Source organism: Apteryx mantelli, chromosome 2 (assembly GCF_036417845.1).
Source record: "Apteryx mantelli isolate bAptMan1 chromosome 2, bAptMan1.hap1, whole genome shotgun sequence".
Lineage (NCBI taxonomy): Eukaryota > Metazoa > Chordata > Aves > Apterygiformes > Apterygidae > Apteryx > Apteryx mantelli.
In genome coordinates this window covers 167,255,349-167,282,070 of record NC_089979.1, presented here as the reverse complement: position 1 = coordinate 167,282,070, position 26,722 = coordinate 167,255,349, and the positions used below count along the sequence as shown (strand labels likewise).

General features: G+C 49.5%; 2 protein-coding genes across 3 annotated transcripts; both read right to left on the bottom strand.

Annotated features, from left to right (window-relative positions):
• Positions 1-3,637: 3,637 nt before the first annotated feature.
• On the bottom strand, positions 3,638-5,233 carry LOC136991418 (5-beta-cholestane-3-alpha,7-alpha-diol 12-alpha-hydroxylase-like). Its single transcript, XM_067292543.1, has one exon. It carries the CDS (start codon positions 5,168-5,170, stop codon positions 3,638-3,640), a length of 1,533 nt encoding a protein of 510 aa, XP_067148644.1. The 5' UTR covers positions 5,171-5,233.
• Positions 5,234-10,320: 5,087 nt separating this feature from the next.
• On the bottom strand, positions 10,321-14,132 carry ACKR2 (atypical chemokine receptor 2). 2 transcript variants are annotated; one of them, XM_067292541.1, is made up of 3 exons: positions 13,889-14,132; positions 13,226-13,283; positions 10,321-11,504 (listed from the first exon to the last, which is right to left on the bottom strand). In XM_067292541.1, the coding sequence occupies exons 1-3, from the start codon at positions 13,919-13,921 to the stop codon at positions 10,378-10,380; spliced, it is 1,218 nt and encodes a 405-aa protein (XP_067148642.1). In that variant the 5' UTR covers positions 13,922-14,132; the 3' UTR covers positions 10,321-10,377. The 2 variants fall into 2 exon arrangements, with proteins under 2 accessions (XP_067148642.1, XP_067148643.1); XM_067292542.1 differs by lacking the exon at positions 13,226-13,283 and having other exon boundaries at positions 13,889-13,936.
• Positions 14,133-26,722: the final 12,590 nt, after the last annotated feature.

Sequence of the window (26,722 nt, the reverse complement as noted above, 5' to 3'; positions counted from 1 at the left end):
AGTCCTCTGGTATAGTACAGAAAGAGTAACTGAGATTAGAGGAGCTTTCACTGTGCTGCGCAGAGCAGACACGGATTAGACTGTAAAGCTTTGAATGTCAAAGTTATCTTGCCTTCATGGTGCACGAAAGAAGAGAAACCCAAGGTTTCAGGGCCAGACTCCATGCCCGATTCTCTGGGGGGCAGAGACATTATGGGAGATGGGCACTGTTATGAGATCCGGCCCATTAAACTTTTCAGAACCCCGGATTCCTTCCGATTTAACTTATTTTACGAATTCAAGGAGGTTTCCGTTGGCACAGCCTCGTTCTTTACTCTTGCTGGAGCACTTTGGGTTGGAAAGCTCAATGTCGGGGGACAACCTGCCTACGCGTAAAACTTGGATTGCCGATTAACTCACCTGGAGCTTTGACGCTCCTCTTTCTTGTATGACTCCAATTAAGTGATTTTTTGCTTCTCACATTTGCATGCACCTGAGCATGTCTGAAGTCTTTTATAGACTCAATATTGTTTTGTTAACTAATGCTAAATAAACCGTTCTGACAAAGAAGTAAAGCTAGATTTTTCTGCGGAACCGTTGTCGTTGTCATTATTTTTATATCCTTCCACAGTATTGTTGTACTGTGTTGCTGCCAGAGACCTTGGGCGTGCGAAACTGCACCCTCACTATGTAGCTTCTGAATGGCCCAGAAAAAGCTCCTGCCTCATTAGAAATAGAGACTAGCTCTGGATACTGCTGCCAAAGGTACCGGGGTGGTTCTCTTTACAGCGTTTAAAAGGTTCTCTTTAAAGCGGCCATCTGAAAGTTCCCACGTTGCTGTGGTGTTGGAGCTCCCTGAGTCCTTCAGGTCATCGCCCAGCTCTGGGTCACCTCTCCCGGCCTTACCCCAGGGAGCTGCCAGGAGGGGAAGGCCCAGTCGTGCACTGCTAATGTGCCCTCACGGGGAATATGCCTAAGGAAAATGCAACGTATTATGTTGCCTCCATTTCCCAAACTCAGTCCGTGTTTGCTCAGGACCTGTCCAACTCACCCCGACCCAAGCGAGGAGACCCTATGCCATGCAAGTAATGCCGGCATGTATGCACCAGGCCCTAGCCATTTATGACCCTCATGCAAGCCAGCTGCACAAAAAATCCTCTCTAAAGCGTGCCTTGAGGTGGGGATGTCACTTCGTCTTCCCTTCATAACCAGGACCCATATGGGGCTCCCGCACGTGTCTCCTGGTGAGTGAGAGGCTGGAGCAGTCACCAAAGGCTTTGATGCAGCCAGCGCTGGTGGCTGAGCGATGTGGAGTGGTGGGAGAGGTTGGTGAGCTGGCTCGAGCGCTTGGGACGTGTCACCTAACGGCACAACAGCCTCAGCTGGATGCCCACGGTGGCGTGATACGTCTGCCTGTTTCGCCCGGGGGCAGGTGTACAGGAGCTCTGAGGGTTTGAAGAACCCCCATCAAGACCAGAAGGTGCTTCCAGTCTCCCTGAGGTTCTTGCCGTCACTCCTGTCTTACGTGGACGTGTTTTCCTTCTCCCTATCTAATTTTCCTCTCTTTCCTCCACAACAGCCTGAAGATAATGCCAAAGGAAGGGCACCCACTAAGCGATACTCGAAGACAGCGGTGGGACAGAAGGCATCGCAGCCAGCCAACTTCTGCGCCAGTGCCACCTCGCAAGCACGGCTCTGCTTTCTGCCCCTCGCTCGGCATAACTGGATGGGTGCCAGCTCATTGCTGCGAGAGCGTCAGGCCAGTTTTTTGGATAACAGCATTAGCTTCAGGGCCTGACTCTACTGGGAAACGGGGCATTTTTATTTATCCTAGTGGTGCCCCAGGTGCTTGACCACTTCTCTCTGAATTTTCCAGCGCTATAAGGCCTGTAGTTTGCCCTCGAGATGCAGTTACAACATAACTCTGGCCTCCGGAGAATAAAGCCAAATTTGGCTTTGATGTTTTGACACACCTGAAAATGTTTGAGTTGGGTTCCTCGGTCATATGTAATCGCCAAAGTCCAAGGTTAGCATCGGGGTAAAACCAGTCTGCTGTCCCCCGGCAAGGCTGTGCTTTAACTCTTGTAAGAGCTGCTGTGACCGCGGAAGGGAAGAAGCAAAGCAATATTTGCAAGGCAAAGTTTTAGCTTTTATTGGGCTGGCTGTTACAGGTGCATAAAGCAGGGATGTTTTGTGGCCCAGAGGTAGCTGTGGCTGCAGCCCACGGGTGATCGAGGTTGTTATGGTCCTCGCTCCTGCCCCAGTCCTGTCTTCTCCTCCACCACTCCCCGACCGCCACAGCCCCCTCCGGCCGTTGTGGGCTGCTCCGCTGCTGGAGCATGCTGGGGGAAAGAGGGGCCAACGGGAAGCGGGGTCGATGCACCCTGGTGTCCCCCGCTGTCCCCAAGGGCCCGGAGCCCTGGGATGAACCCAGTGTCTGCCCTTGCCATCGCCTTCCCCAAGCGGGACTGGCAAGAGGACAAGAGAACGGGGGCTGAGTTTGGCAGGGGGGAAGCCCTTGCCAGGAAGCATCTTCTGGGCAATGCCACCAGCCCATGGGGCTCAAGACCAGCTCTGCTGGTTAAAACCTTGACCTGGAGAAAATAAAATAAAATTTAATTTTAGCTACACTCTCTTTTCTCTCGCAGGAGGGCAGATCTGCTCCTGGCCAGCCTGCAGACTCGGACATTTCTGGGCACGTTCAACGAGCTGGACTGAACCAGTGATTTGGTTCGGTGCTGTGGGGGAACGAACCCAGCTGTAGGTAGCCACGCTCCAGCCGCGTTACAGCAGGTGGGATGAATCCAAACACACACACACAGATGCAAATACCCTTTTTATCCCCAGCAGCTGTGCACAAGACACTGGGCTTGAACGTGCACCCGCTCGCAGCCCTGGAAAGGCTTAAATCCACGTCTTAAATCATGCAGATGCATGAAAATGGTACCTTAGGTTATTACTGATGTTTGCAACTCCCTTTGCCTCCCAGTAATGTAGCAAATGAGACCAGCAAGCTCTCTCCTCTTCTTAGGTGTGAGCAGTTGTGTGTTGTGGGGGTGTCTGTGGTCAGTAGGTCCTACCTCTGCTCTGAGGGGCGTCTGTCTGGGGACCTCAGGGGAATGCATTTTAACCTGATGCCGAAAGGAGATGACAGGCCAGACAGTTCTAAGCCCACGATGAAACCCTTGCAGCTGCAGAGAGCATATTTATTGTTCTCCGACCTTTCAGTGCCTTTCTGAACGCAGTGAGACGTTTCGGATTGACAAGGGGAAAAGTGGGGAGGAGGGAGACAAATCCCCAGCGTGCGGGCTGATGCCATTCTGCCGCGGATATGCTTCACGTGGAAAATATGCTAGGATCTCTGCTTGCTTCATTTCATTTCAATACATCGTTAAGAGTCTGATAACAAAATAACACAGTCCCAAGGCTAAACTGAAGTAAAAACAATACAATAACCATAGACACAGAGCAGTGAAACGTGCAATGGAAATAAAGAGAAAAGCCACAATAACTGTTAAACAAGCAAGGTCATACCAGCATTCGCTCTCACGAAAGCGCTCTGCACGGATCCGATACCCGTGGGAGGAGTTTTGTGCAGTTTATTTCACCAACAGCTCCTAAACAAGCCAGGAGGCCGAACGTAATGAGGCTTTTCAAATTAAAAGCGCGGCCGGTATCTGAAGCGAACGTCACGAATGGGCTGCATCGTTCCAAATCCCCAGCGGCTGCTGTCTATCGGCGGGATCTCCTCTTCTCCGTCAAGCAGCTCCAAGTCATAGTAAGTCAGCATCAAGAACACAAACAGTTTCATTTCATTGGTCGCGAAGAACCGCCCAGGACAGATGGATATCCCTGCTCCCCAAGGCATGCTGAAATACTTCAGCTTTTTCCCATTCTTGTAGAAATCTTTCCTGGTGCCATCTGGGTTTAGGAACCGGTCATATTTAAATCGGTGAGGCTCGGGATGGATTTCTGGGTCCATCTGCACAGAGGCATGTGGGAACAAAGCCACCCTGTCTCCTTTGCGGAGAGCATACTCTGTCCCGTCGCTCGTCTTAAGGGTCATGTCCTGCAGGACGGCTCTGATAAGGATTGGGGCTGCAACCAGCCGCAGGGTCTCCTCCAGAGCACTGTCCAGAAGAGGGGTCTGGTTTAACATGTCCCTAGTGACGTTAATTGGTGGCCTACCTGGCTTCACTTCCTGGCCGCTCTCCCTGGAGACTTTGTCCACTTCTTCCTTCACAGCCTTCATAGCTTCTGGATGTTTCATTAGATAGAAGAGGAGCCAGAAGGCAGCTGGGCCAGTGTTGCCTTGGGATGCCCAGAGGAGCAGAAACATGAAACGATCCCTCATGTACTCGGGAACACCGTTTTCTGCCAGGGACTGCTCTTGGTCACTTACCCACCCACTGATGTTGTCCTTCTGTCGGCTCTTCTTCACAGACAGCATGCTCCAGAAGAGCCTCTTGAGCCGCTCAGCTTCAATTTTGTCTTTGGGAGGCAACACGGCATAGGCCAGGCGAGGGAAGAGGCGGTCGTACTTCCGGAATTCATAGAACAGCTCATCAGAGTGAACACGATCGTGCTCGTTAGCTTTCTCCTTGTTGTCTGCCCCTTGGTGTGGCTCACTGCCGTACAAAGCCAGGTACCCAGCTCTGAAGATGATGTTGTAGCAGTAGTTGAAGAGACTGTCCTCTTGCCACGTTCGCTCCCTCTCTCCTGAGTTCATCTTGAAAAGCATCAGCTTCTGCAAGTTCTCCATCATGGCTTGTGTCATGACAACGAGTCCATCCCCCATCAGATGCTTCGTGCTTGATAGCTGAATAATCTTGTGGCTGGCTTCAACGGACTGGTATCCAAAAACCCGGCGGACCAGTTCGGATGCAAACTTCTTAAAGTCTAGTTTGGCTCGCGATTCCTTCACTATGGCGCCAAAGCAAAAGGGGTCCATCACGAAGGTGAAGTAATAGCCTCCGAGTAGCACTGTGAAAATATCCCCGTGTTTTCTCTGCATCCTCTTTAGAAACTCTGAACTGTCCTTTCTGAAATCCAGGGCGTAACCCAGCCACGGGATGTGACCCTTGTCCAGAGGGGGCTCATTGGCTCTCCTCCTTCGAAACGCTCCCAGGAGGTAGAGGCCACCAAGCAGCGATGCTACCAGGGAACAAAGAAGAGTTACCCAGAGAGCCATGAGAGCTCTGCGCCCGTCCGGGGTTTTGACCTGGCCTGGGGCAGGAGAAGGCTCTTTATTCACATCTGGTCGCTGATAAGCTGAGGCACAGCTGACAACCTCAGTCCCTATTGGTGGCAAGTATTTACCCTTCCCCTGCAAAGCTCTGCCGCTTATACCTGCCTTTCCTTTCACTGAAGACAGATGTTTTTGAGCATGGAAAAGGCAGGTACAATCAGGGCAAAGGTACGTTACAGTCACGTTGGAGTGACTGGGCTGCTGAGCGAGGTTGATGGGTTTCAGCGTGTGCTTTGCGGGAACTTAAATTACTTTTTCCAGGCTAAAAGCTGCACCTGCATTGAGCCCTGCTTTTTGAAAAAGAAAAAAAACAGGGGGCAGGGAATTTCACTCTGTGATTGCTGCCCTTAACACCAGGCTATGGGCTGCTGGCTGAATAAAAGAGACTAAGAGATTGGAAATGCTGCTGTCAGTGAGTTCAGGAGAGAGGAAGAGGGGTTAAAAACTGAACTGATTCGGTCTTGAAAGCCAAGAGGAGGAAAGAGCGCCAACATTTTGAGGTTCTCCAAAACCCAGTGCCCCATAAGTGTTCTTTTGGCTGTGCGAGCACTGCTAATCCGTACAAGGGCAAAGCAACGCAGGTTCACCTTCCCCAGGGTTGAGGAGGGTTTAAATCAACCACTGACCCAGCTCTGCCCTCCCAGTCCTGGCTCCCTCCCAGCCCCGATCTCTCGCTCGCGCTGCGCAGGCTTGGTCCCCTCTGTGGGTGTCCAGTCCCTGCTGATGTCCCTCTGCCCTCCTCCTCGCTCTGCGCCCCGCAGCCCCCATCCCACCCCATGTCCTGTGCTTTTACCCATTTTCCTTGTGCTTTTACCCATTTTCCCTGTGCTTTTCGGTCTCTCCTGCTCCCCATTCACCCTCCAGACTTTTCTGGGCTCCTTCCTTGCTAGCTCGGATTTTAGCCGCCCCAACTCCACGTCCCCTGCACCCTCCTCTGGCCCGTGCTGGTGGCGGGGGATTTTCCTCCCACGAACCATGTGTGTCGCTGGTTACCCTGCCCAGATTAGAGGGCCAGCGCCTGGCACCGCACGCTGGGACACGCACGGTCCGTCCCCTTGCCTTCCCGTCCAGCCCTGCTCCCCAGGGAGCCGCAGGCTGCACGCCTCCACTGCGTTAGGCTGCAGCGCCCGGGAGCCCCAATTCGGCAAAAATTGCTTTTCTCTTTAACCCTTTTTATGCTCCAGGGAAGCTTTTTTTTTTTTTTTTTTCCTTTCTCCAGCTTTCTCAGGCAAATAGTCCACCAGACACACATGGACCATCAGGCAAATATTTCACCCCCAAGCTCTCGGCTGGAGGATGGAGGTATCTCTGTTTTCCTTAGCACTGCTGCAAGCAGGGGAGCAGCCAGCTGCAGATGGAGGAGGGTTTTTGGAGACGTCCCAGTGGGGCTGACGTGTTCAGTAACGGGGAACGTGCATCAACGCAGCTCTCCGGCGTGTCAAGCCGAGGTAGGTCACCCCCCTCTCAGGCTGGGAGAGGAGCACGAGGAGTGTGAAGGGATGAACGGGGACACCCGTGGCCAACATGGGTGATGGGGAGGATGCCACCACCGTAACGGAGCCTACGGCGGTGCGGTTACCCTTGGCAAAGCGGGCAACCAGCTCCGGAGCTGATGATTTTGTCCTCTCGCCTTGTCCTTCCCCTTTCCTCCCAGCCGTCCCACTGCTTTTGCCTCCACCCACAGCTCTTCCTCTTCTGTTTTACCCCAAACTCTCAGTTCCCCACTCCCTGCCTCTTTGTGCCTCCCGGGTTTTTACCCATTTTCCTTCTGCTTTTCTGTGTCTTCTGCCCACAGTGTCCTCCAGACTTGTCTGGGATCCTTGCCTTCTAGCTAGGATTTTAGCCACCACCGAACTTTAACCGTGATTAATCTATAGTGTGTTAGACCTCACTTATAGCTCATCTCAGGGAGGCGTAGAGCAGGTTGTTTATCTGAGGGGTCCCTGCTAAGGCACAAATTGTGACTTTGGTAGAGATAAGCCTTCTGGTTCACTTTAAAATATAATTCTACAGAGTGATCTTTTAATTAGCTGGTGTGTCACCATCAGGCTTCAAATTTGTCTGGCCAAAAATGAAACTCATTTCTGTGGCAGAGGCAGATCGCAGTGAATACCAGGCAGGTCAAGGTCTCTGTGCAAGGCAGACACAACAGAGGTTGGCCAATAAACCAGATATCTCAGGCCAAAGTAGCACCATCGCTTCAGTCAGGTGTTAATCTGGACTGCCACCAAGAAGTAAGTACACTCCTGCCACCCGTCGCCTTCCAGCCCCTCGTTTTTGCTGAGTCCCTCCGCCAGCACCAGCTTTTGTGAGCTGGACTGGGGAGCCCTCCAGGCCGAAAACTAGTCCTCCCTTCCCATTCCCTGCTCGGCAATGGCAATTCGTGTCTTGCACCAACGCTGCAGATCCCTTCTGCTGTGCAGGACTGTGCTGTGACCTGCTACGCCGTGGGCAGGGTGTCTCCTAGGAGGGCTCCTTTGAAAGCCCCACGGCCCAGCCGTTCCTGCGTCCTCTTTCCCACCCCCATGGACAACGCGCCTGAGCTGCCTCCTGTCAGTTTAGCAGGATGGGCAGCTCTGCAGCCACCCCCAGCCCCACTCCCGTTGCTGCCACTTAGACCTCGCAGCACGCACCTGTAGGGCAGAGAGTGATATTACACAGCAAGGTGGTTAAGAAAAAGGATTTCATAAGGAGATGGGCTAGACTGTTGTGGTCGTGCACAGGGCTCAGACAAGCGTGCAGCCTGGCGGCTGCTTACACGCAACCGGCTCCTTTTTTTGCTTCCTCCTCTCTATTTTCCCACACTTGCTCTTCCCTGATCTCCCCTCCCCGCTTTCCCCTCCTTTGGCCCTTCCCCTAAGCATCCCATAGTCAGTTTTGCACAGTCCCACAGGCCACCCTCAGCTACCCCATAATGCTCATATTAGTCCTGTTTCCTGCTTCTTATGAGTTGCAGAGCTCAGACTGGCCCTCCCCAAGGTGCTGCTGGGTAGTTCCTTAATGGTCCATCAGTCAGTGGCTGAAGAGATTTGGTCTTCATTACCATCTCCGTTATCACCTGCTCCTTAGTGTTTATGTATCTGTGTGTTTAATTTAGCAATTTCCTTGATACTTGTTATTTCCTTTATGCTGAATAGTCCTTACTCAGATAACAAAATGAAGCAGATGCCCTTTCCTCATTCCCTCATGATCAGATCTGTTGAGTGACATCCATACCAGATCATCACCTGAATAATTATTCTGTTTTATTTCTAAACAAAGAAGTCCCAGCCTCATCATTTTGCAAACACACCTGAGGAATGATGAGAAGAAAAATAACTGCTGCAAAAACAAATCTACCTTTCCAGATTAACTCAAAACCCCTCTCTGTCCTACCAGTAACTCTGTCCTACCAGTAGCTCAGTTCAGCAATAAAACTGAAAGAGTGATGAGGGTTTTCTTTCTAATTCTTAATTTAGTTTTGCACATTTCTAGTCAAAGTTTAACTGGTTTCCAGGCTAGAAAAGGTCCAGATAAGGTTTGACAGTGTTTGGGATGAATAGCATCTTTAAAGGCCAGCCAACTAATAAGCTTGAACTTTAAAACTACACTGGTTAATCAGAATTGGCTAACAGCTGACAGAGCTACTCTATTCAAGGCCATGCTGTCACTAGGTGATGATACAAAGCCAATATTTACAGTATCCACAGCTCTTTTTTATCTTGTCAAAACGTGTCCATAGGAACACAAAATACCTCCGCTCCTGTTCTGCTGAGAACATATTTTTACTGTTTCTCTCTTTCTCGCTGGTTGTTACTGGTTTAACCTCTATTGCTTTGATGGTCAAACTGATCTTGAAACAAGGAGCTCTGCCTCTCCAGAGGTCATCATCTGATTTCAAAATGCAGCCCTCTGGTTACTGACATCCAGGGTGGAACCGAGCTCACGGAGGAAGGCATTTACTTTTTGGTGGCCCCAGGCAAGCTGGGTGTCTGAGCTCTTCCCATAGTCATCACAGAGCGGTGGGATTCCCGGAGCTGTTGGGTTCACCCAAGAGCAGACACCTATGTTTAGTCATCTGACTTGCTTCCTCGGCTCCACTGACTGCATTGACTAGATCCACGGTGTAATGGAGCTTGCACCTAGATCACTAGGAGATACCTAGAGACAAATGTCTCAGGCTGCAAGCTTAAACCCGCTGCTGAAATTTCAGTCTATCAATTAATTGTTCCCATTGTGAATCACTTCACGTCTTTTGCATGAGTTGTGTCGAAGCAATATTTTATGCAGCATTGCAAGGCTGAACACCTGCTCGTACTGGCCAGACTGTGTCCCCATCAGACTTGCACCCCATTTCTTTCCCCTAAAGTACTCTGTGTGTCTCCCTTTTCTTCTCTTCTGTTTCTGAGATCCAGCCTCCTTCCTTCCTTCCTAGTTAAATCCTCCCCTCGCCAAAGATGCTGAGGGCTTGATTTACCACCCCTCAGACACGCAATATCCTGCTCAATAGATTTGAGTGTGGCGCAGCTCATCCTAATGGAGAAACCCATAACTGGTTGGATGACTCAGAACTTAAAAGTGCCTAATTCCTCCCAAGGTGTCTATTGGTAGACAAAGGGATCAGCTCAGTTGAACACATCTATCTGGCAGATGCCAAAAGCCAGGGGAAACCCCCCTAGATTGGGCTTCTGGCCACCTGTGTTTGGCCTGATGGATGGCCACTGGAAATCCTTCCCCGCCACCTGTACCACGAGCAGTGGGCATCATGAAATTGCTCTCCTTGATCAGTCACTTCGCGATCTATGAGTGAGAATTTCTGCACAAGGTCTCAGGTCTGCAGGTTTCAGTGCACATGATCTACATAAAGTACTCCTTCATTCACTAATGCTTCACCTTTGACATACCCCTGACAGAAAATGGGCTTCTTCCATGACCATAAATGCTGGACAATCCTTTTATAATAACTCTGGTTACAACAAAAAAACCGCACACTTTTAGTTTTCCATTCTGAATGTGGGCAATCCTCATCCTGATGCTGGCTCTAGGATGAGATTTCTGGTTACCCAGTGCTGTGGGCTCACACCAACTCCATCGCATGGCCGGGACCAGTAAAATACATCACAGAGGACATACATGTTCATGCATTTCTTTCAGTGTAATGTAAACATTTATCATGCATTTGTGATACTCAACATTTCTATCTGAGCAGCATATCTGCTACAAGACTGACTTGTTTCTGAAAGCTGCATGTCGAGGAAACCACTTCTTCTCATAATGGCCCTAGGGATCTTCCATAAGTACAACCGAAATCGTTTCTTCACAAAAGCGTAGAGCAAGGGGTTGAGACAGCAATGGACCAAGGACAAACTTTCCGTGATCTGCGTGGCATAGTCCAGTTGCCTACTCCTTTCGCAGTTGCTGATCACACCGACATCTTGCAGGGAGTGAAGGATGAGGACAATGTTGTAAGGGGACCACAGAAGAAAGAAAACACCCACCAGAGTAAAGACTAAGCAGAGTGCTCTCCTTGATCTGGGAATGGCAGAAGTGGTGAGGACACACACTATGCGGGAATAGCAGAACACCATGAAAAGGAACGGAACAAGGAAGCCCAGGATGTTTTGAATGGCCTGAAAAACAACTTTCCAAAATAAGTGTTTCTGACCATAATCATGAGTGCACACGACAGTTTTGTTGTGGATTTGCTTGATGTTTGTGAAGATGCCATCAGGAACAGAGAGAAGTATGGAAAGGATCCAAACCACTGACAAGATAAGGATGGACTTCCTCTGCGTCATTGAGTTGCGAGGAGAGCAAGCATAGACTATCTGCAGGTACATGTCCAGACTCATGCAGCTCACCAAAAAGACACCACTGTAGAAATTCACAGTGTACATGGTGTTTAAGAGCGGGCACAACAGGTCCCAGGTCACCCACTGAGAAATGTATAGGGCCCAAAAAGGAAGGGTTATTAGGAGAAGGAAGTCTGAAATCACCAGGTTCAGGAGATACACCTCAGTCGTCTTCTTTTTCTTCTTGATGTACATAATCAGGACAATAAACAGGAGGCCATTCCCAGCCAACCCAACCAGGAAAACCACAGTGTAAAATGCTGGCAAGAATACTCTGCTAAATGAGAGCGCTTCTTCCTTCGTGCATAGGCCATACAGCATGTAATCTGCCTCGTCCAAGTACTCATAAGAATAGTCGCTCGAATTGGCAGGATAATCTCCGGTATCCAGCAAGGTTGCCATGGGTGTTGTTGCCACATTTGAAGTCACATTTGACAAGTGGCTGCCTGGGAACAAAAAGCAAGCAAAAGGGATCACTGAGGCATTTCCAAGCGTTGTTGCAAACCACATGTGAAAAGCAATCTTCATATGTTAAGTATTCATCATGGAGGCTTTTCCTCTAGTTGATAGGTATAAATCTCTTTGAGCCTGACAGTCAAGGAACTCTGTCACCCTCTGATAACTATTTCATGTCCTGCACTCCTTGGGCTTTGTCTATGGCCTGGGGAGAGCTGTCTACATTAAAAAAAAAAAAAAAAAAAATCACTGCTGGCTAGTTTCTGAACAGGAGGTTTAGTGTTCAATAGCCCTGAAGAAAGAGATCTCTCTTGACTAAGCTCAGGTAGCCTGAGACCTTGTGGGAAAGTCTCCTGCTTTACATGCTCTGCTTGAAAAGCACTTGAGACCTGAGCATGGTCCCTTGGCTGAGTGCTGTAATCATCAGACCACAGGGGTATGTGGTTAATTCTCTCCTGGCTCAGACACACAGAGAGTTGGTGTGGAGATAATAAATTACTGTAGGATAGCTGACCCTCCAGGGAATGCAAGCTACTTTCATCAGAAAATCCAAACTCATGGGCAGGCTTGAGATTTCTAGTCATCGGCTGTGTCTGCAGGGCTGGAGATTCTTTTGAATTTACCCCTATTGCAAATGGCTCTGGTGTCCAATTAAACAATTGCAAAAAGATGTGGGCATTTTGGGTTCCTCAAATTAAAACTGGAAAGTAAATTTTCATGGTCTCATCTGACTTAACCCTAAATTTCTTCATCAAGCTGCTACTTCCTCCTTACACCATAGCAAGCTTTTGAGAAATATTCTGCCCTAAATTATAAGAAGCCAACCACCACACCCTGCAGTGAGCTGTTTTAGATTTACCAGAGCCACTACTGAAACAGCTGCATTTCACTCCTCAGTAAAGCAGAACCTGCCACCAGCAACTTTATGTCTGTGGCCCTGCTCTCAGAGGCAAAATACTAAATAACTGCTCCCAGTAGGACATCAGCCCTCCAGGATCTCCAGGGCAGACTGCTCTTCGCCAGGTCAACTCTGGGTCAAAAGTCCATGGATTCTTGCAAAAGATATTGGTAAGTGGAAAACACTAGTGTTAAGGCCATTTAGGCACTGGAATCGACCTCTTGAGTCAAGGTTAGAGGCAGAAGTTAGTTAGATTCAGCTGGAATAATTTTCTTAGAGTTAGTTGGTCATGCCTGAGATAAGAGTTGTGGGTTCAGATCTTCTGAAAGTGACCTAAACTGGGCAACTGCCATCTAGGTGGTTATGCATGGAAGTATCTGTGCCAGGCGTTGGACATCCTGAAAAGCAAAGCGTGCCTGGAATCCGGCTCTTGCACCACCCGTCACATCTGTCTCACAGCTGCATGCAGGCGCTTCTGAGCATGAAGCCTGCACCCCTCTCCTGGCTGCAGAGAAACCAGCCTCTGCACCAAAGGTGGAGAGAGGTCCTGGCTCACCCCACAGCTGGGTGCGATAGCACCCTCCTGGGTCAAGATTGCTGCAGACCAGCAAAGGGCTAGGCTATAGCTGGGTCTCCCTTTCAGATGCAAATGTTTTGGGCTAAAACAGGTGAGCAGCACCCCCACGCTCCCATTCCCCCTCTGCCTGGCGCTGTCAGTCCCAGGCAGGTTAAGCGAAGCACCCAAGGCACTGACATGGGCTGCTGGGCAGCGCTGCAGATGTGGAGCCATACGGAGGGAAACTGTGGAAATACCTGCTGCATCCCCATGGCTGAGCCGGCTTAAATATTTGTCCCACGCAATTCCATGCAGCTGAAAAGAAGGAAAAATTTGATTTGAGTTGAAACCAAATATTTTCTTGCTTTCTCACAGTCACTTGGAGAGCACAGCGAGGTGCCTCAGCCAGAGCAGCTGTGCAGCACAGGGATCTGTAATTTGAGAGGTCAGGAAAAGACTTTTCTGGGAGTGAGTACGTTTTTTTCCCTGTTTTACACTCTGAAGAAAATCCAGCATTAGCCATGTGTAGTATCAGCCGTACGCTTTAGTGAGCAAATGTGCAACCAAAGCTGCCTGCCATCTCTGTGGCTAAATCCAGAGAGATTCCGAAACACCTTCCCCACCTTTTCTGCACCCACATAAGGACAAGACAACCCCAAACCTGCTATTCCTGGGTCTCTCTTGGCAGCAGACAGCTCTGACAGCGTGGCTGGAAACACTGCCCTCCAGCTGAAGCAGCCCTGAGACCGCTGTTTGATTTATGCTGCTGCTGAGCGCTACGTGCACTCGAGTTCAGAAATTCATCTGAAGCCCACTGGAGCATTGCAGCTTATGAACTGGTGAGCCTTCAAGAGGAGAAGGAAACCTCTCCAGGCTCGTGCGCAGGTTTTCTGCAAGAATTAAAAATAAAATGCACTTACGACAGCTTCTTCTCCACCGTTGCCTGTTCCCATCTTGTCAGATGACCGATGGGATGCCAAATGGCTGAATCAGGTTTCTAGGAACTTCTTTTGCTTGTGTAAGAATATGGACCGGAAACAAGAAGTCATTTTGACCTCCCTGGTGGTGTTTTTGCTTTCCTGGCTTTGCAGCACTGGAGGAATCCTCTCTATGCTGCGTATGAGGGTGTCTCCCTCCTTCCCCTCCCTTGACCATCTATAACCATTTCCTACAGCCAAAGCCAGCCTTTCCCATCTTCATTTCACTGGCATCCAGCAGGACTGCAATGCCCTCTGCCATCAGTGCTGTTGAGGACCTAGGTCCCCTCCTAAAGAAATGCAACCTCAGGTCACGCACCACTCTAGGGCAAGCCAAATCTGCTGGGTTTCCTGCAGTGTTTTCCTGCTGCCTTTGGCCATTTGCTCCAGGAAGCAGAGTTCAGGCCATAATTCACTGCACAAGCCCCGCATAAGTCATTTAACCTTTTCGCCCATCAGTAAAGAGGGTTGGTTGATGTCCTGGCTTTTGCAGGTCCTGGGAGAATATTTGGCTGTTTGCAAACACCAAGACTAATGACACTCGGGGACTTCAGCTTCCTCTTGTTTTCTAGAAAGCTGCAATCGTTGGAAAGTCCATGGCTGCCCACAAGAGGGATGTTCAACTAGGATGAGTCTTCCCTGCCAGCTTCTCAGCTCCACGCAGGAGGAACGGATGTACCTCGCATCTGCGTCGCGAGGCGCACGGGGCTGAGAGTCCCCATGGCCTCCTGAGCCTGGTCCTCCCTGTCCACATGGAGGAGGACACACGTCCAGCATCGTTCCCAAGGGATGAGGATGCAAAGTGGAGCTGGAAACATGTTTCTCACTGCTCAGGCCCACCGGGCTTTCTCTGGTGGCTTTTCCCATGGATCTGTGACCCTGTCTCCCAGCACAGCCTTTCAGCAGGTGTACAAATCTGCAGTATTTCCAGGAAATCAGAATAAGCAACATGTTAGTTGGAAGTTGCACGTTCCTCATCTTCCCCTGCCACTCCCCTGAGAGCCCAGAGGAACTGAAAATTGAGATTTTGGAGTCCGAGAGGGTAGTTTCATGCAGTACTCTTGCCACAGGCACCGACACTCCTGGAAAAACCTCTTTGGGCAAAACTTTGCAAGTCCTTCGGCCGGGCACAGGGCTTTGCTGCACCGCACAGCCAATTACTGCACCGGGATTTACCCTTTTCTCCCACCCAGCACCCCCTTCGTGGGGGTTGGCACTTGCAGTTTGCACTCCTCTGCCCCGGAGGAACTGAAACACCATCAGAAAGCAAATGTTGCTGCCTGCTCTCATGCCGCCATCCCAGGTGGTTTGGGGAATTCCCCAAAGTCAGATGAATCAAAAAAAAAGTGAGGGGCCGGAGCTGGGAGTGGCAGAGGAGGAGGCCAGAGCAGAGGCAGCAGGACCCGGCAGGGTTAACCAGGCACGGGGAGGTGACAGTCCTGGACACGGAGGTGCTGGGGGATGCAGCTGGTGTCCGGAGCGCTCACAGCAAACCCGAGAGGAGGCTGCCGCTGTCACGGCTTTATTTATGCTTTCGGGAAGGAGCAGTTAGGTACTGTGTGATAATACCCCTGTTGTCTTTTCCTTGCCTTCCTTGGATAGCGTTTAAGCCCCACTGAGTCATGTCTGCAAATGGAGAAGCCTCCTCCCCTGCCCGTGCTGGGCCTGAGCTGAGTTTCTTTTCCTCTGCTCTTGTTTATAAGTAATGTGCGTTCTGCCTTTATTGAATGGAAAGATTCTTCATGTCTCTGGCTTTTTGCTTCCTGGCACAAGAAAACAGCAATCACTCTGTTAAGCGCTTTTCCTCCACACCTCACCTCTCTTCATTACAGAGTAACGCTGCAAGCACTGAAGGAATCCAGCTGTGACAGCTGTGTCCAGAGCTGCTCTGGCATCAGCAGCCGACTCTGTGGCTGGTGCAAACTTAAAATGGCTTTTTTTTAAAGTGCCGCTGGCATTTTCCCAATGCAGAAAAAGAGTGTGATGAAACTCAGGGCGAGACCTTGTGGAAAGTGATTTTATTTTACAGCTTCTCCAGGTGGGCTGATTTTACCCCTCGCCCCTGCTTACTCCCCAGCACGTGTCCAAGCGCTCCAGCCAGGAGCACTCGTGGGCAATGCACAGGACAAGGGACGGCGGCTGTCGAGGCCTCGCTGCGTCTCCTGGGGTTGCGTTTGGCGAGAAGCTGAAAGCAACTTTTGTATTTCCAGCAGCAGACGTAGGTGTTGCTCGTTCCCTCTTCCACATTTGATGAATCTGGTTCCCATTTGAAGTCCTTTGCTGAGCCAAGAAGAGAAAGACATCTTACAGGGAGAATAAGCAGACACAGAGGCAGGACTTCAGTGTGTGCTGGAGAAAATGGTGTGGAACGGAAAAGTTTGCATTAATCAGGAGACTTCCATACAGGAAGAATAAATCAAAATGGAACTGAGCTGTTGTCACTTAAGAAAAATAAATTAAAAAGTCAGTAAAGAACTTTAGCAGGAGGAGAGGAGGGGAGTTGATGGCATGGGAGCATGTGCAGTGTGAATGAGCGCGTTGTCAGGGTCGGTTCATGGTTTCCGGGAAAAAAGGGATACGCTGGGAGTTGCTGAGAAGCATCTCTGAAGCTAAGCGGGACCAGTCTCAGCTGTAAGACCCCCCCAGATGATCAGAGCGCCAAACGCACAAGTGTCCCCAGTCCAAAACTGAAAATGGATGAGCTGGAAGGGGGGCCCTTGAGGAAGGATGTGGGAAAGCTGCCAGCCGGCGGCCTGAAAACATGCCTGAAGGATGTGACCCTGCGGGACACATTAACACCAGGGCGAAAAGACTTGTGGAGGAAGCAGAGCTGGTCACGCCAACGAGGAAATGCTGCTTTCAACAAAAGCTGATATAAAACCAAGTGAAGTAAACAGGTTTTCAGCAAGAATCATGCAATCCCTACGGAGCGCAGGTCTGTGCCTTGAAAGGAGCCACAAAATACTGAGGGAGACTGGAGCAGTTGGACATGTACAAAAAAAAATAACGGGAGACATTAGCCACAGCCATTTACCCTGGAGAAATGCCCCATGTGCATATGATGCAAATACAGCATTTTTAGGCATTAAAAGTGACTGTTTTTTGGAACAACTGCTCAGCAAACTGCAAGAGCAGGAGTGATTCTTGATGGGACTGCGAGAAGGGCTGGGGCTGGGGCTGACGGGAGGTACCAAGGGGTCGCCAGGTGATGATGGTCATGTGTCTTCACAGTATATGGCATACCCTTGCAGGTGTTATCAGAATAAGGAGCTTATTGCCATGACATAAATGCACACAGGGAAGACGCAGCCCTGGCTGAGGAGGTTCACCAGGCTCCCACGACCACCACAGAGATGTTTTGGGGACAGATCTGCGGTGAGTCCTTGCTGGATTGTCAAAGGGGTCTCAGATTGAAGTCTCTTAGGACAAATCACCACCTTGCACAGTAGCAAGGTGCCAGGCCTCGATGTTTTTTTTCTCCAAGAGCCCAAAGGGAGCCCGGACGTGGAGCTGCTAGACTTCCAGCCATGACATGTAGCGTCTCTCTCCAAGCTGCTGTGATGTTGGAGGGGTGGGAAGTGATTGCTGTGCCACCAGGGTGCTTTTAATGATTTACAGGGCTGCTCTAGGGCATTATTGAGAAGCAAGTTAGACTTCCACCCTGAACAAACTGGCAGAACTAGGCTAAAGAGCAGAATAAGAGGTTATGTTAGTGTCGGGAAAGAATCAGCTTTTTGGGAGGGAAATCTCAGAAGTCTGTCAGGGCCTTACAAATCTGTTAGAGTTATTAGAGAAGAGACAGCAAGCACCTGATCTGGTCAACATTTTGTGCCTTTCTGGACTTTCAGAAACCTTTCAGTAATATTCCTTATCAGAGTTTCTTAGAGAAATGAAGCTCCAATGGGACAGTAGCAAAGGCCTAGGAATGGATAGGCAGTGCCCAATAAATGAATCATAAAAGATCAACTGCAAAGGACAGCAACAAGCGATCACTTTCGGCAACGCTGGTGACGCAGAGCTGTGCTGCTCAGGGCCTCTGTGAATGATGGGGCCGTGCTGTTGGCTGGGAGCAAGCTCACGGCAAGTGAAAGGCAGCACTTCCCTGGGCAGCGCTGGTAAACGGTGTAAGTCAGCACCATGACATACCATGAAGGTGAAAATTTAAGTAGGTGAGGAGAAGGGATGAGCTAAGTCCCAGGACCATGGGGTCATCTCAGGCTGCTGAACGTGGTGCAGCTGGTGGAGCCTTTGGTACGAGAAGGCCCCAGGATGCAGGAGGGACACGCTAGGGAGCGATCGCTCAAGCCTTGTTTCCACGGGTGGTTTCACATTAGCTTAGGCAATGGAGGGTGCCACCGCCTTCCGCAGCCCCGTGTTTTCCTTGTGCCATCTCTGGCATTCGTCTGACTTGCCCTAGAGCTAATTCAGGGGCAAACCTGCTCGTGCAGCCCTCCCTTGGCTGCCAGCTTGGCTCAGCCATAATTTGAACTCACAGCATTCTCTCATCTGCTCATGGACATTGCTGGAGACGCATCCTGGGTGAAGCAGGCCTTCAGGCCGCGATAGGACATCACTTGCCACCCTCAGTTTGCACCCTGGGCCACACACACGCCAAGACATCCAGCACGGTTTCCCTGCTCGGCTGCATTCGCACAGCCCTGCACCGGCAGCCTGGAGTGCATCAGCCTCCCTGCAGCCCCGAACCAGGGCACCTTTGGGACAGCCTGGCCCTCCCGAAGCTCAGCTGGCCAAAGGAGAAACCGGCCAAGATAACAGCTAAATGCTGCGGTCAATGACTCAGGCTGGCAGATCTTTGCCCTGGGTTTTCTAACCTGAAGTTACCGCCTGTGAAAGTAGCAAAAGAAGACGTGCGGCTGGAGGGGTGGTGCGATATCGTTGGGTGCACCTCCACCTGCCGGGCAGAGCTAGAATCACTCACAGGCAATTTCTGGCTTTCAGGCACTAGCTAGGAGGAATCTGACTCAAAATCCCCCGTCATCGGTGGCAACCCTTGCACAGACTGCAGGCAGTTTTGCTCTGGAGCGCCACACATTTATTCCTAACCAATTATAATCCTAAATTATGCCCCGCTAAAACTCAGCCTGAGATGAACAGTGCTGTTGAACACAATATATAAGTTTAGTTGCCGCTCCCTCTGGCTGCAAGGGCACATCCTTTCTGGCAGTTTTATCAAGTTCTCATGCAGCCTGAACAGTTTGGGATTCAGGGCTTTGGGATTCAGAGCTCCCCTGTGCACCAGAGCAGGGTGCAAGCACCAAATATAAAAGGTGGGGTTTTTTTGACAGAGAACTTTTTTCTGCTTAGTAAAATCTAGGTATGTATATACACACAGATACATATATCGTAAGGTTCGAATTTCCATCAGCATTTATTCTGATAAAGGCATCAAAATTGCTGGCACCAGAAAGAGGGGAGATAGTTTGTCAGAGCCAAAGGCAGGAACCTTCGTGCTGTTAAGCAGTTTGAGGTGATACCAGCTTGGTCCAAATGCAACCGGCCTGGCCATGTGAGGGCTGCAGAGGACAGTAAAGGAGGACCTTGCTCCAGGCAGGGGTACAGCTCACCCTCTGCGCCTGCTTCTCTTCATTCTGCAAAGGGAGCCAGCCTACAGCTGGTTTTATCCAGCTAATGATGCGATAACTAAATTTAGGCAGGTCTGGCTAATGTTCCCTCTACTCAGGGCTCGCTCTGTCTAGAGCAGATGACCCACACTTGGCTTTTGGTATCCTCTGGGTCCCTACGAAGCTCCTGCGGCTCTGAAACACAATTATTACAGGCCTTTTCGGAGGGGAGGGAAGCCTCATCCTTCCTGCTTAGTGGGAATACCCCTGGAGTGAATTTTCCCCCAAACCATGCCCATGCCTTGGCTTGGGGTAGCTGGAGCTACCTCTGCCCCAACACAGCCGGCGAGCGAGCAAGGAGTTAAGCTGCAGAGGTGAGTGGGAGCGCAGGGCTGGAGTTTGCTCCAGGGCTCTTATTTAGCTGTATGGACATATCTGCATGCTGGGCGCCCAGGAACCACAGGGCCAGAGGGACCAGCCAAAACGGAGGCAGGATCAGGCCTCCCAGTTAAAGCACTCAGCAGGCAAGAGGCAGGCAAGTCCGCATGGGCTGGGGCTGTTTCTCTTCTTCGTGCAAGGGCGCACTGGGAAATTTCTATCCAGCAGTGACTTTTGAGTGTCTAGAAGATCAGGCATAGATGAGTCCATATTTAAAGAAAATTAAACAGCCGGGTACACCTCTTTTGAAAATGGGCCTTTCAGTTGAAATACGAGGCTGAGGGAAAATACGAGGGAAAGGTGAGCCCAGTCTGGAAAGCAAACGTTTGCTGACTGACTCCGAGGAGGAAGTCCCAGCCCTTGGATTACATTGGCTAATCTTTGACTCTTGCCCTTCTAGAAATCTAGTTTGATGAACACAAGTTTATCACGCCACGGGTGGATTTAGCTTCTGCCACAGTCACCCACATCCGGTGTCTGGATCTGGACGAGGTGTGGCCTGACGGCCCGGTGCCTCGCGGGCTTTGGGGGGACTCAAGGCTCCTTGTGCTCTGGGTCTCTTGGTGGCCGCGATGCAGCGCTGGGGTGGCTGGACCTCTGCATTGATGAGGCTCAGTCACTGTGGCAGATGCGCTGCAGAAATGCTGGGCAAATCTCAACCCCAAAGGCTGAGAGATGGGCTAACCAGTGAAAAGGAGCCCCAGGGTAACAAGCGCTGCAGGACAAGAAGTTCAGGCCTTAGGTGTCATCTCAGAACATCTTTACGGATGCAGGAGCTCAGCGAGGCAATCACAGAGACAAAGGGATCCCACAAGGCCATCCAGCAAAGCCCAGATGCCAGGGTCATCTAGACCATGGCAGGCCGATGCTCACCTGCTATTAACAGCCTTAAGGTAAATTCACCCATTGCCAGCTTGTTTCTCTTTTTGGTTATCCCAGATGTGAAAAGCTTTTTCCTAGCATCCCATCAATGCTGTCTGCGTTCATAATTCGGCAGAGTTCTCCTTGACCTTCCTCTCATGGAGACCCATGGGCTGTGCCCCACGGCGACTTGTCAAATCCTCGCTGACTATTCGCAGCTCTCCCTCAGCTTCATCTAAATCCACGGCTTCTCACACCCAGCCATCTGCTGTGCCCATGCCCTGTCCCTGCTACAGCCGTTCTCAGGAATGGGAACGCCAAAGGTGAGCCAGCTGGAGACCCAAAGGGTCCACCCACCCTGCTGCAACACATGTAAGGAAATGGGCTGAACTCATGCTCAAATTAATGATCATGGCCAAAGAGGAAGCATACCTTCCTACATATAAAGCCAAGAATTTATTGTTAATATAACTGAAATCATCTTAACAGTCTAACCCAAGCATCATTACTAGACCAGATATAATTATTATAGAAAAAGAAATAATGTCTATGTAGAAAATGTTTCAATAATAATAATAATATAATTATTATTATTATAGTTGGTGGTTTCACTCTGGTGTTGGTGGGGTTGTCACGGCGAGTCGTTGGCATCTGGAGTCCTTCGCCGGGAGGAACAATGTTTACGTTGATGGTTTCTTCTTCCTCTCTCCAGGATCCACTTGGGGTCATTTTTGTATGTTTGCCAACACGCTTCTGCACCTTGCTTTTTCTTCATTGGTCTACAGCTCCAGGTTACATCCAAATTTACTATATATGGTGGCTTTTACGTATGTTAGATATTACTTTGTTCTCCTTTGTTACCCCGACAAACAGCTTTGTCCAGCTCCAGGTCTGCATTTCTTTAACTGACCGCTAATGAGGTGTCTGTAGCTGTGGGGTCTCCCGTGCCAGCCCGTGCCCCGTCTCTGATCATCCCGTGCCTGTGGTCCTCTACGCCGTGTCTTGTGTCTCCACTTCTCCAGGCCCTTGCTGCTGTTCCAGGCCTATTTTTCTCTACCCTAAATCATTGAGTTAGTCGTAAATACCTCATTCTTCACAGAATAACTGCTTGCCACTGCTGTCTGCATAAAACAGTGGTTGTACAAAAGTAAAACAAATTAGCCACGGACACCTGGTCGGTTAGAGAGACTGCTGTCACAGCTAAACCAAGTAAACCAAGCTGCAGGCAGGTCAGGACAGAGCAGGCCTGACAAGCCTCAGTCCTGAGGCCTTGCAAACTCAGTACAAAGCTTATGGCCTGTTACCAGCCACAGCAGGACTGTATTACAGGGCTACACCCAGCATAAAGCACCACCACGGCTCCAGCAGAGTCAGCATTCACCCTCGCCTTCATTTCCTTGTTCTTATCACCTAGCAGGGCCAGGGCTGCAAAAGGATACACCCTAATGTGTGACGATGTTGTTCCGTCTCGTAATTCCAGGTGCTCGACTTTATAAACCACAAATTGCCCTTATAAAATAGGAAATCAGATCTAGCCAGCCTCAGGGCCCTGGTGGATTGGGAGCTGAAGGCACCTCTGGTCCACATCTCTATAACCTGCCCTTTGGCCAGCAGCTGCCTTAGTGCAACTACCCAGCAGGACTGTTGTAACTGTTTTTTTTCCAAGAAAGAGAAGAGTTATTTGTACCAATTTCCTTATTCACCATCATCGGTGGGAGGCATGTGCACATATGTGTGCATATGTTCTTCACTTATGTGTATATCATCCATACGTATTCATTCAAACATATAAGTACATACGGATGACACAAGCAGTGAAGAGAAACTGGACACAAATTAGAAGGTCTAGACGTGCTTGTGGGGATACTACAGGTGATGGCAGTTTCATTAGTCTAGCAATTAAAATGAAATAGGTCTTTTTTTAATTGAGTTTCTCCCCTGAAGCACATATAGCTTGGAGCTGCAGAGAATTAAATGTGGCTCTGATAGTCATAGTGGAAAGTAGCCTTTGCTGTAATTTATTATAAGATTTTAACTCAATTTGGGAACTGATAATTGCATAGATTTTTTTTTCCTTTCATACTCTGCAGAGCTTTAATGGCTTTGGCAATTAAAGTAACTAGATTATTGGTAATGGAAAGCACATTTAAAGAGATATAGCGGTACTAACAAAGGTTATCGGAGCTACTATCTTGAATGCATGCTGCAGATCACTGTTTGTTTTGAAGAAAAGCTGCATGTTGCCTAAGAAGCGACTGCAGATTGCAGGAACAGCAGCTCTCCATTACCGGGTGCTCTCCGCATCCAGTCAAACAGAGCAACTGGAAAGCTACAGAAACAGGGCAAGACTTTCCAAAAAAAAAAGGACTTCTCTCTGCTCTTTCACACTGACAAGTTTCCCTCTGGTACTAGGGAAGGATTTTAGGCACTTTAAGATCCCAGAGGATTTTCTTTCCTGCTCCAGAATCCATTTCACTGTGGTTAAAGGCAGGGCCAATTCCTGTGCTGACTTTGGGCTCCAAAATCTACCGCCTGAAATACAGTGGGGGCAAACCAAGCTATGCCAGAAAGCTCAAAATCAGGAAAAAAACTTGTTAGGAAGACAGTTCTCTCATAGGAAAAAGTAAAGCAAATTGAGGAAAAGCAGGGCTCTCTCTTAGCCCCTGTTAAAGAACTTCCACTTGATGTTAAACTGTGAAGTTATATTGAAATGAAAGATTTTTGAAGCAAAAAGCTAAGAAGTTCCACACAGAAAAAGTTGCAGTAAATGGCTTTCCATCCCCAAAATGAACAATGGCTTAACAACCTCACTCTTTCAGATGAAAGAATTTGCCAAATTCAACACAAAGTTGCAGCTTGTTTCGCTTCCTTTGTTTTGCAAAACAGAACTGTTAATTAACACTTTTCTGCCTCCTGTTGGGGCATCAAATGTTGCAAAAAAAAAAAAAAAAAGGAAAGGAAAAAAAAAAACTTCAGCTGAACAAAAGCATTGACTCTTCTGCTCCGTGTTGCATCTAAGCCCTTTCGGTGTATGAGAACATCGCTGGAGGTCACTGAACGTCATTGTCACAGCAGGTCCCTCATCTCCAAGGATGCTGGACCTCCACCCTGGTGGTGCATGCATGGGGCTGTGTCAACGCAGTGGGGTCCTTTCCTGATGCTCCTGAGCACAACATGAACACAAATGATACAACAACGCTCTTTTAGAGTGTTGATGATTGCTTTTTCTGACATCACCACATTTTAACGCGAGGCCTCTGGTCCTCTTGTGTGGACCCAACAACAGAAATAGCTGGGCCAGTTCAGGTTTGATTTCAGTCGCTGTCATGGTTTCAAACGATGTCCAGGGTCCCATGCCCTGCTGCTGCGAGGGGGTAAAAAAAATCTCAAAATCCTGCTCTGTGGACTCATGTGGTCTCAGGAGGTTTTCAGCTTGCTTGTTGGTTTGTTTGGTTTTTTTTCCTAGAAAAGCTTAAAAAATAGGTCAGAAAAAGTTCCAGAGCTCAAAAAGCAGAGAGCAAAGATCAGGAAAGCAACTTCTATTCAGTAGTTTCACTGGGTTCCTGGGTCTGGGCTTGATTCATGCTCGGGGAGGATAACGCTGGACATAAAGACAGCGCATACCCTTTGCAAACTCCTGTAGAAACAGCTACATCTGAGACCCTGGGTTACAAATACCGCTGAGAAGAGTTTTAAATGAATATAAATATGACTATGACAAGCTATTCTCTGCTGTTACTCTCCCAGTTCCTCCTCATTTCAGTTCCTGCTCCTCCCAAAAGATGCAAAACGGATCACAGTCCCTCAGAAGGAAACAACCCCTCCATTACCCACTCAGGCTTAATTCAAGCCCTTCAGCTTCTCAGGGACCTGGTTTATGCACAAGCACATCAGTACTCCTGTGACACCTCTACAATCGACGTCCTTGCATCGCTTGCCGGTGACTGATTTGCCCAAAGAGCCAAGTCACCTGCAGCGGTGGCTAACCTGCAAGACTCACCTTCACCACTGAGGCCTGGATACGCAAAGCAGAAGCCCCCCCCTGCACCTTTGCTTATGAAAACTGTTAAGAAGAAGGCCTGAGTTTCTATTGAAAAGAAAAAAAAAAACAATAACAAGCAAAAAGAAACAAACATATAAGTGGTCCCCAAAGAGCAACAGTTTCCTGCCATGCTCTGGAGGGATGGAGATATATATGGAAATATATTTAATTTTGGAAATGAAATGATTGGATCGAGCTGCTTCTTAAGCAGTTCCAGCTGTACAAACACTTCCAGTCAATTCCTCTGTGACCACTTTGGACATACGAGAGCCACGAAGACAGACTCTTGTAGGAGTTTAATTGATAACGATGCTGGCCTTACTACCTGGGTGTTTCTGGGCCCGGAGGAGCGAGCAGAGCAGCGCCTGTCCTCGGGGAGGTTCGGGATCAGGCCGCTGCTCCCTCAGCTCTTTAATGGCTGCAGTTCACACGCTCTGCACCTTCAGGTTTTGCAAGAGGATGAGCTCATAAAAATAAACAGGCCAACGTAATCATCCCCTGGGAAACTAATATAAGGGCTCTTTTTTTTTTCTTAAAGGGGCATAAAATTTCTGGACCAGCTTGCTTCTCCCTAAAGTCTGCTTTCCTACCTGTGGTAGGGCTAATGCTGAAAGACCAGGTATTTCTGGATACCTTCCAAAGGCTCTTTCTGCTTCTGTCTTTCACCCTGTCGGGTCCCCACCGAAGACACATCAAACGCAAAGGATTCAGAGCGATTTGGCTGTCCATCCCCGTTTCCCTGGGTTGTGGCGCAGGCACAGGGCTTCGTTCGTGTGAGGTTTCCAGGGACGGTTTCCCACGCGCCTTGCTCTGCCCCGAGCTGAATGTGACGGTTCCCAGGACCACTGAATCCTGCTGCCTCCAGCCACGCCATCCTCTCTGAAGGGCACAGAGCTTTCCTTCTTGAATTGTTGAAGATAACTTGTTTGGCCATGTTTATAAGGATGTGCATGTTACCTATTAACATCACGAGGAGGTTTCCACAGGTTGCTGTCAGGCTTTAAACCCACCTTGGATGCAGCCCCTTCATCAGGCTCAGGAGTAAAGCCAGGATGCAGCATTTAAATAAAAAGTAACCGGGGTATAATAATTTGATTAATGCAGTAGGTTGGGGTATGATCTGTGCAGCCAAGGTTCAAAAGGATCATGCACCAGTACAGGTTGGGGTTCACCTGCTGAAGAGCAGCTCTGTGGAGAAGGACCTGGGAGTGCTGGTGGACAACAAGCTGACCATGAGGCAGCAATGTGCCCTTGTGGCAGAGAAGGCCAAAAGTATCCTGGGGTACATTAGGAAAAGTGTTGCCAGCAAGTCGAGGAAGGCGATCCTCCCCCTCTACTCAGCCCTGGTGAGGCCACATCTGGAGTGCTGGGTCCAGTTCTGGGCTCCCCAATACAAGAGAGACATGGAGCTACTGGAGTCAGTCCAGCGGAGAGCTACAAAGATGATTAAGGAGCTGGAGCATCTCTCATATGAGGAAGGACTGAGAGAGCTGGGACTGTTCAGCCTGGAGAAGAGAAGGCTGAGAGGAGATCTTATCAACGTGTACAAGTATCTGAAGGGAGGGTGTCGAGAGGATGGAGCCAGACTCTTTTCAGTGGTGCCCAGCGACAGGACACGAGGCAACAGGCACAAACTGAAACACAGACAACTCCATCTGAACATGAGGAAAAACTTTTTCACTGTGAGGGTGACAGAGCACTGGAACAGGTTGCCCAGAGAGGTTGTGGAGTCTCCTTCTCTGGAGATATTCAAAACCCGCCTGGACGCGATCCTGTGCAACATGCTCTAGGTGACCCTGCTTGAGCAGGGGGGTTGGACTAGATGATCTCCAGAGGTCCCTTCCAACCTCAACC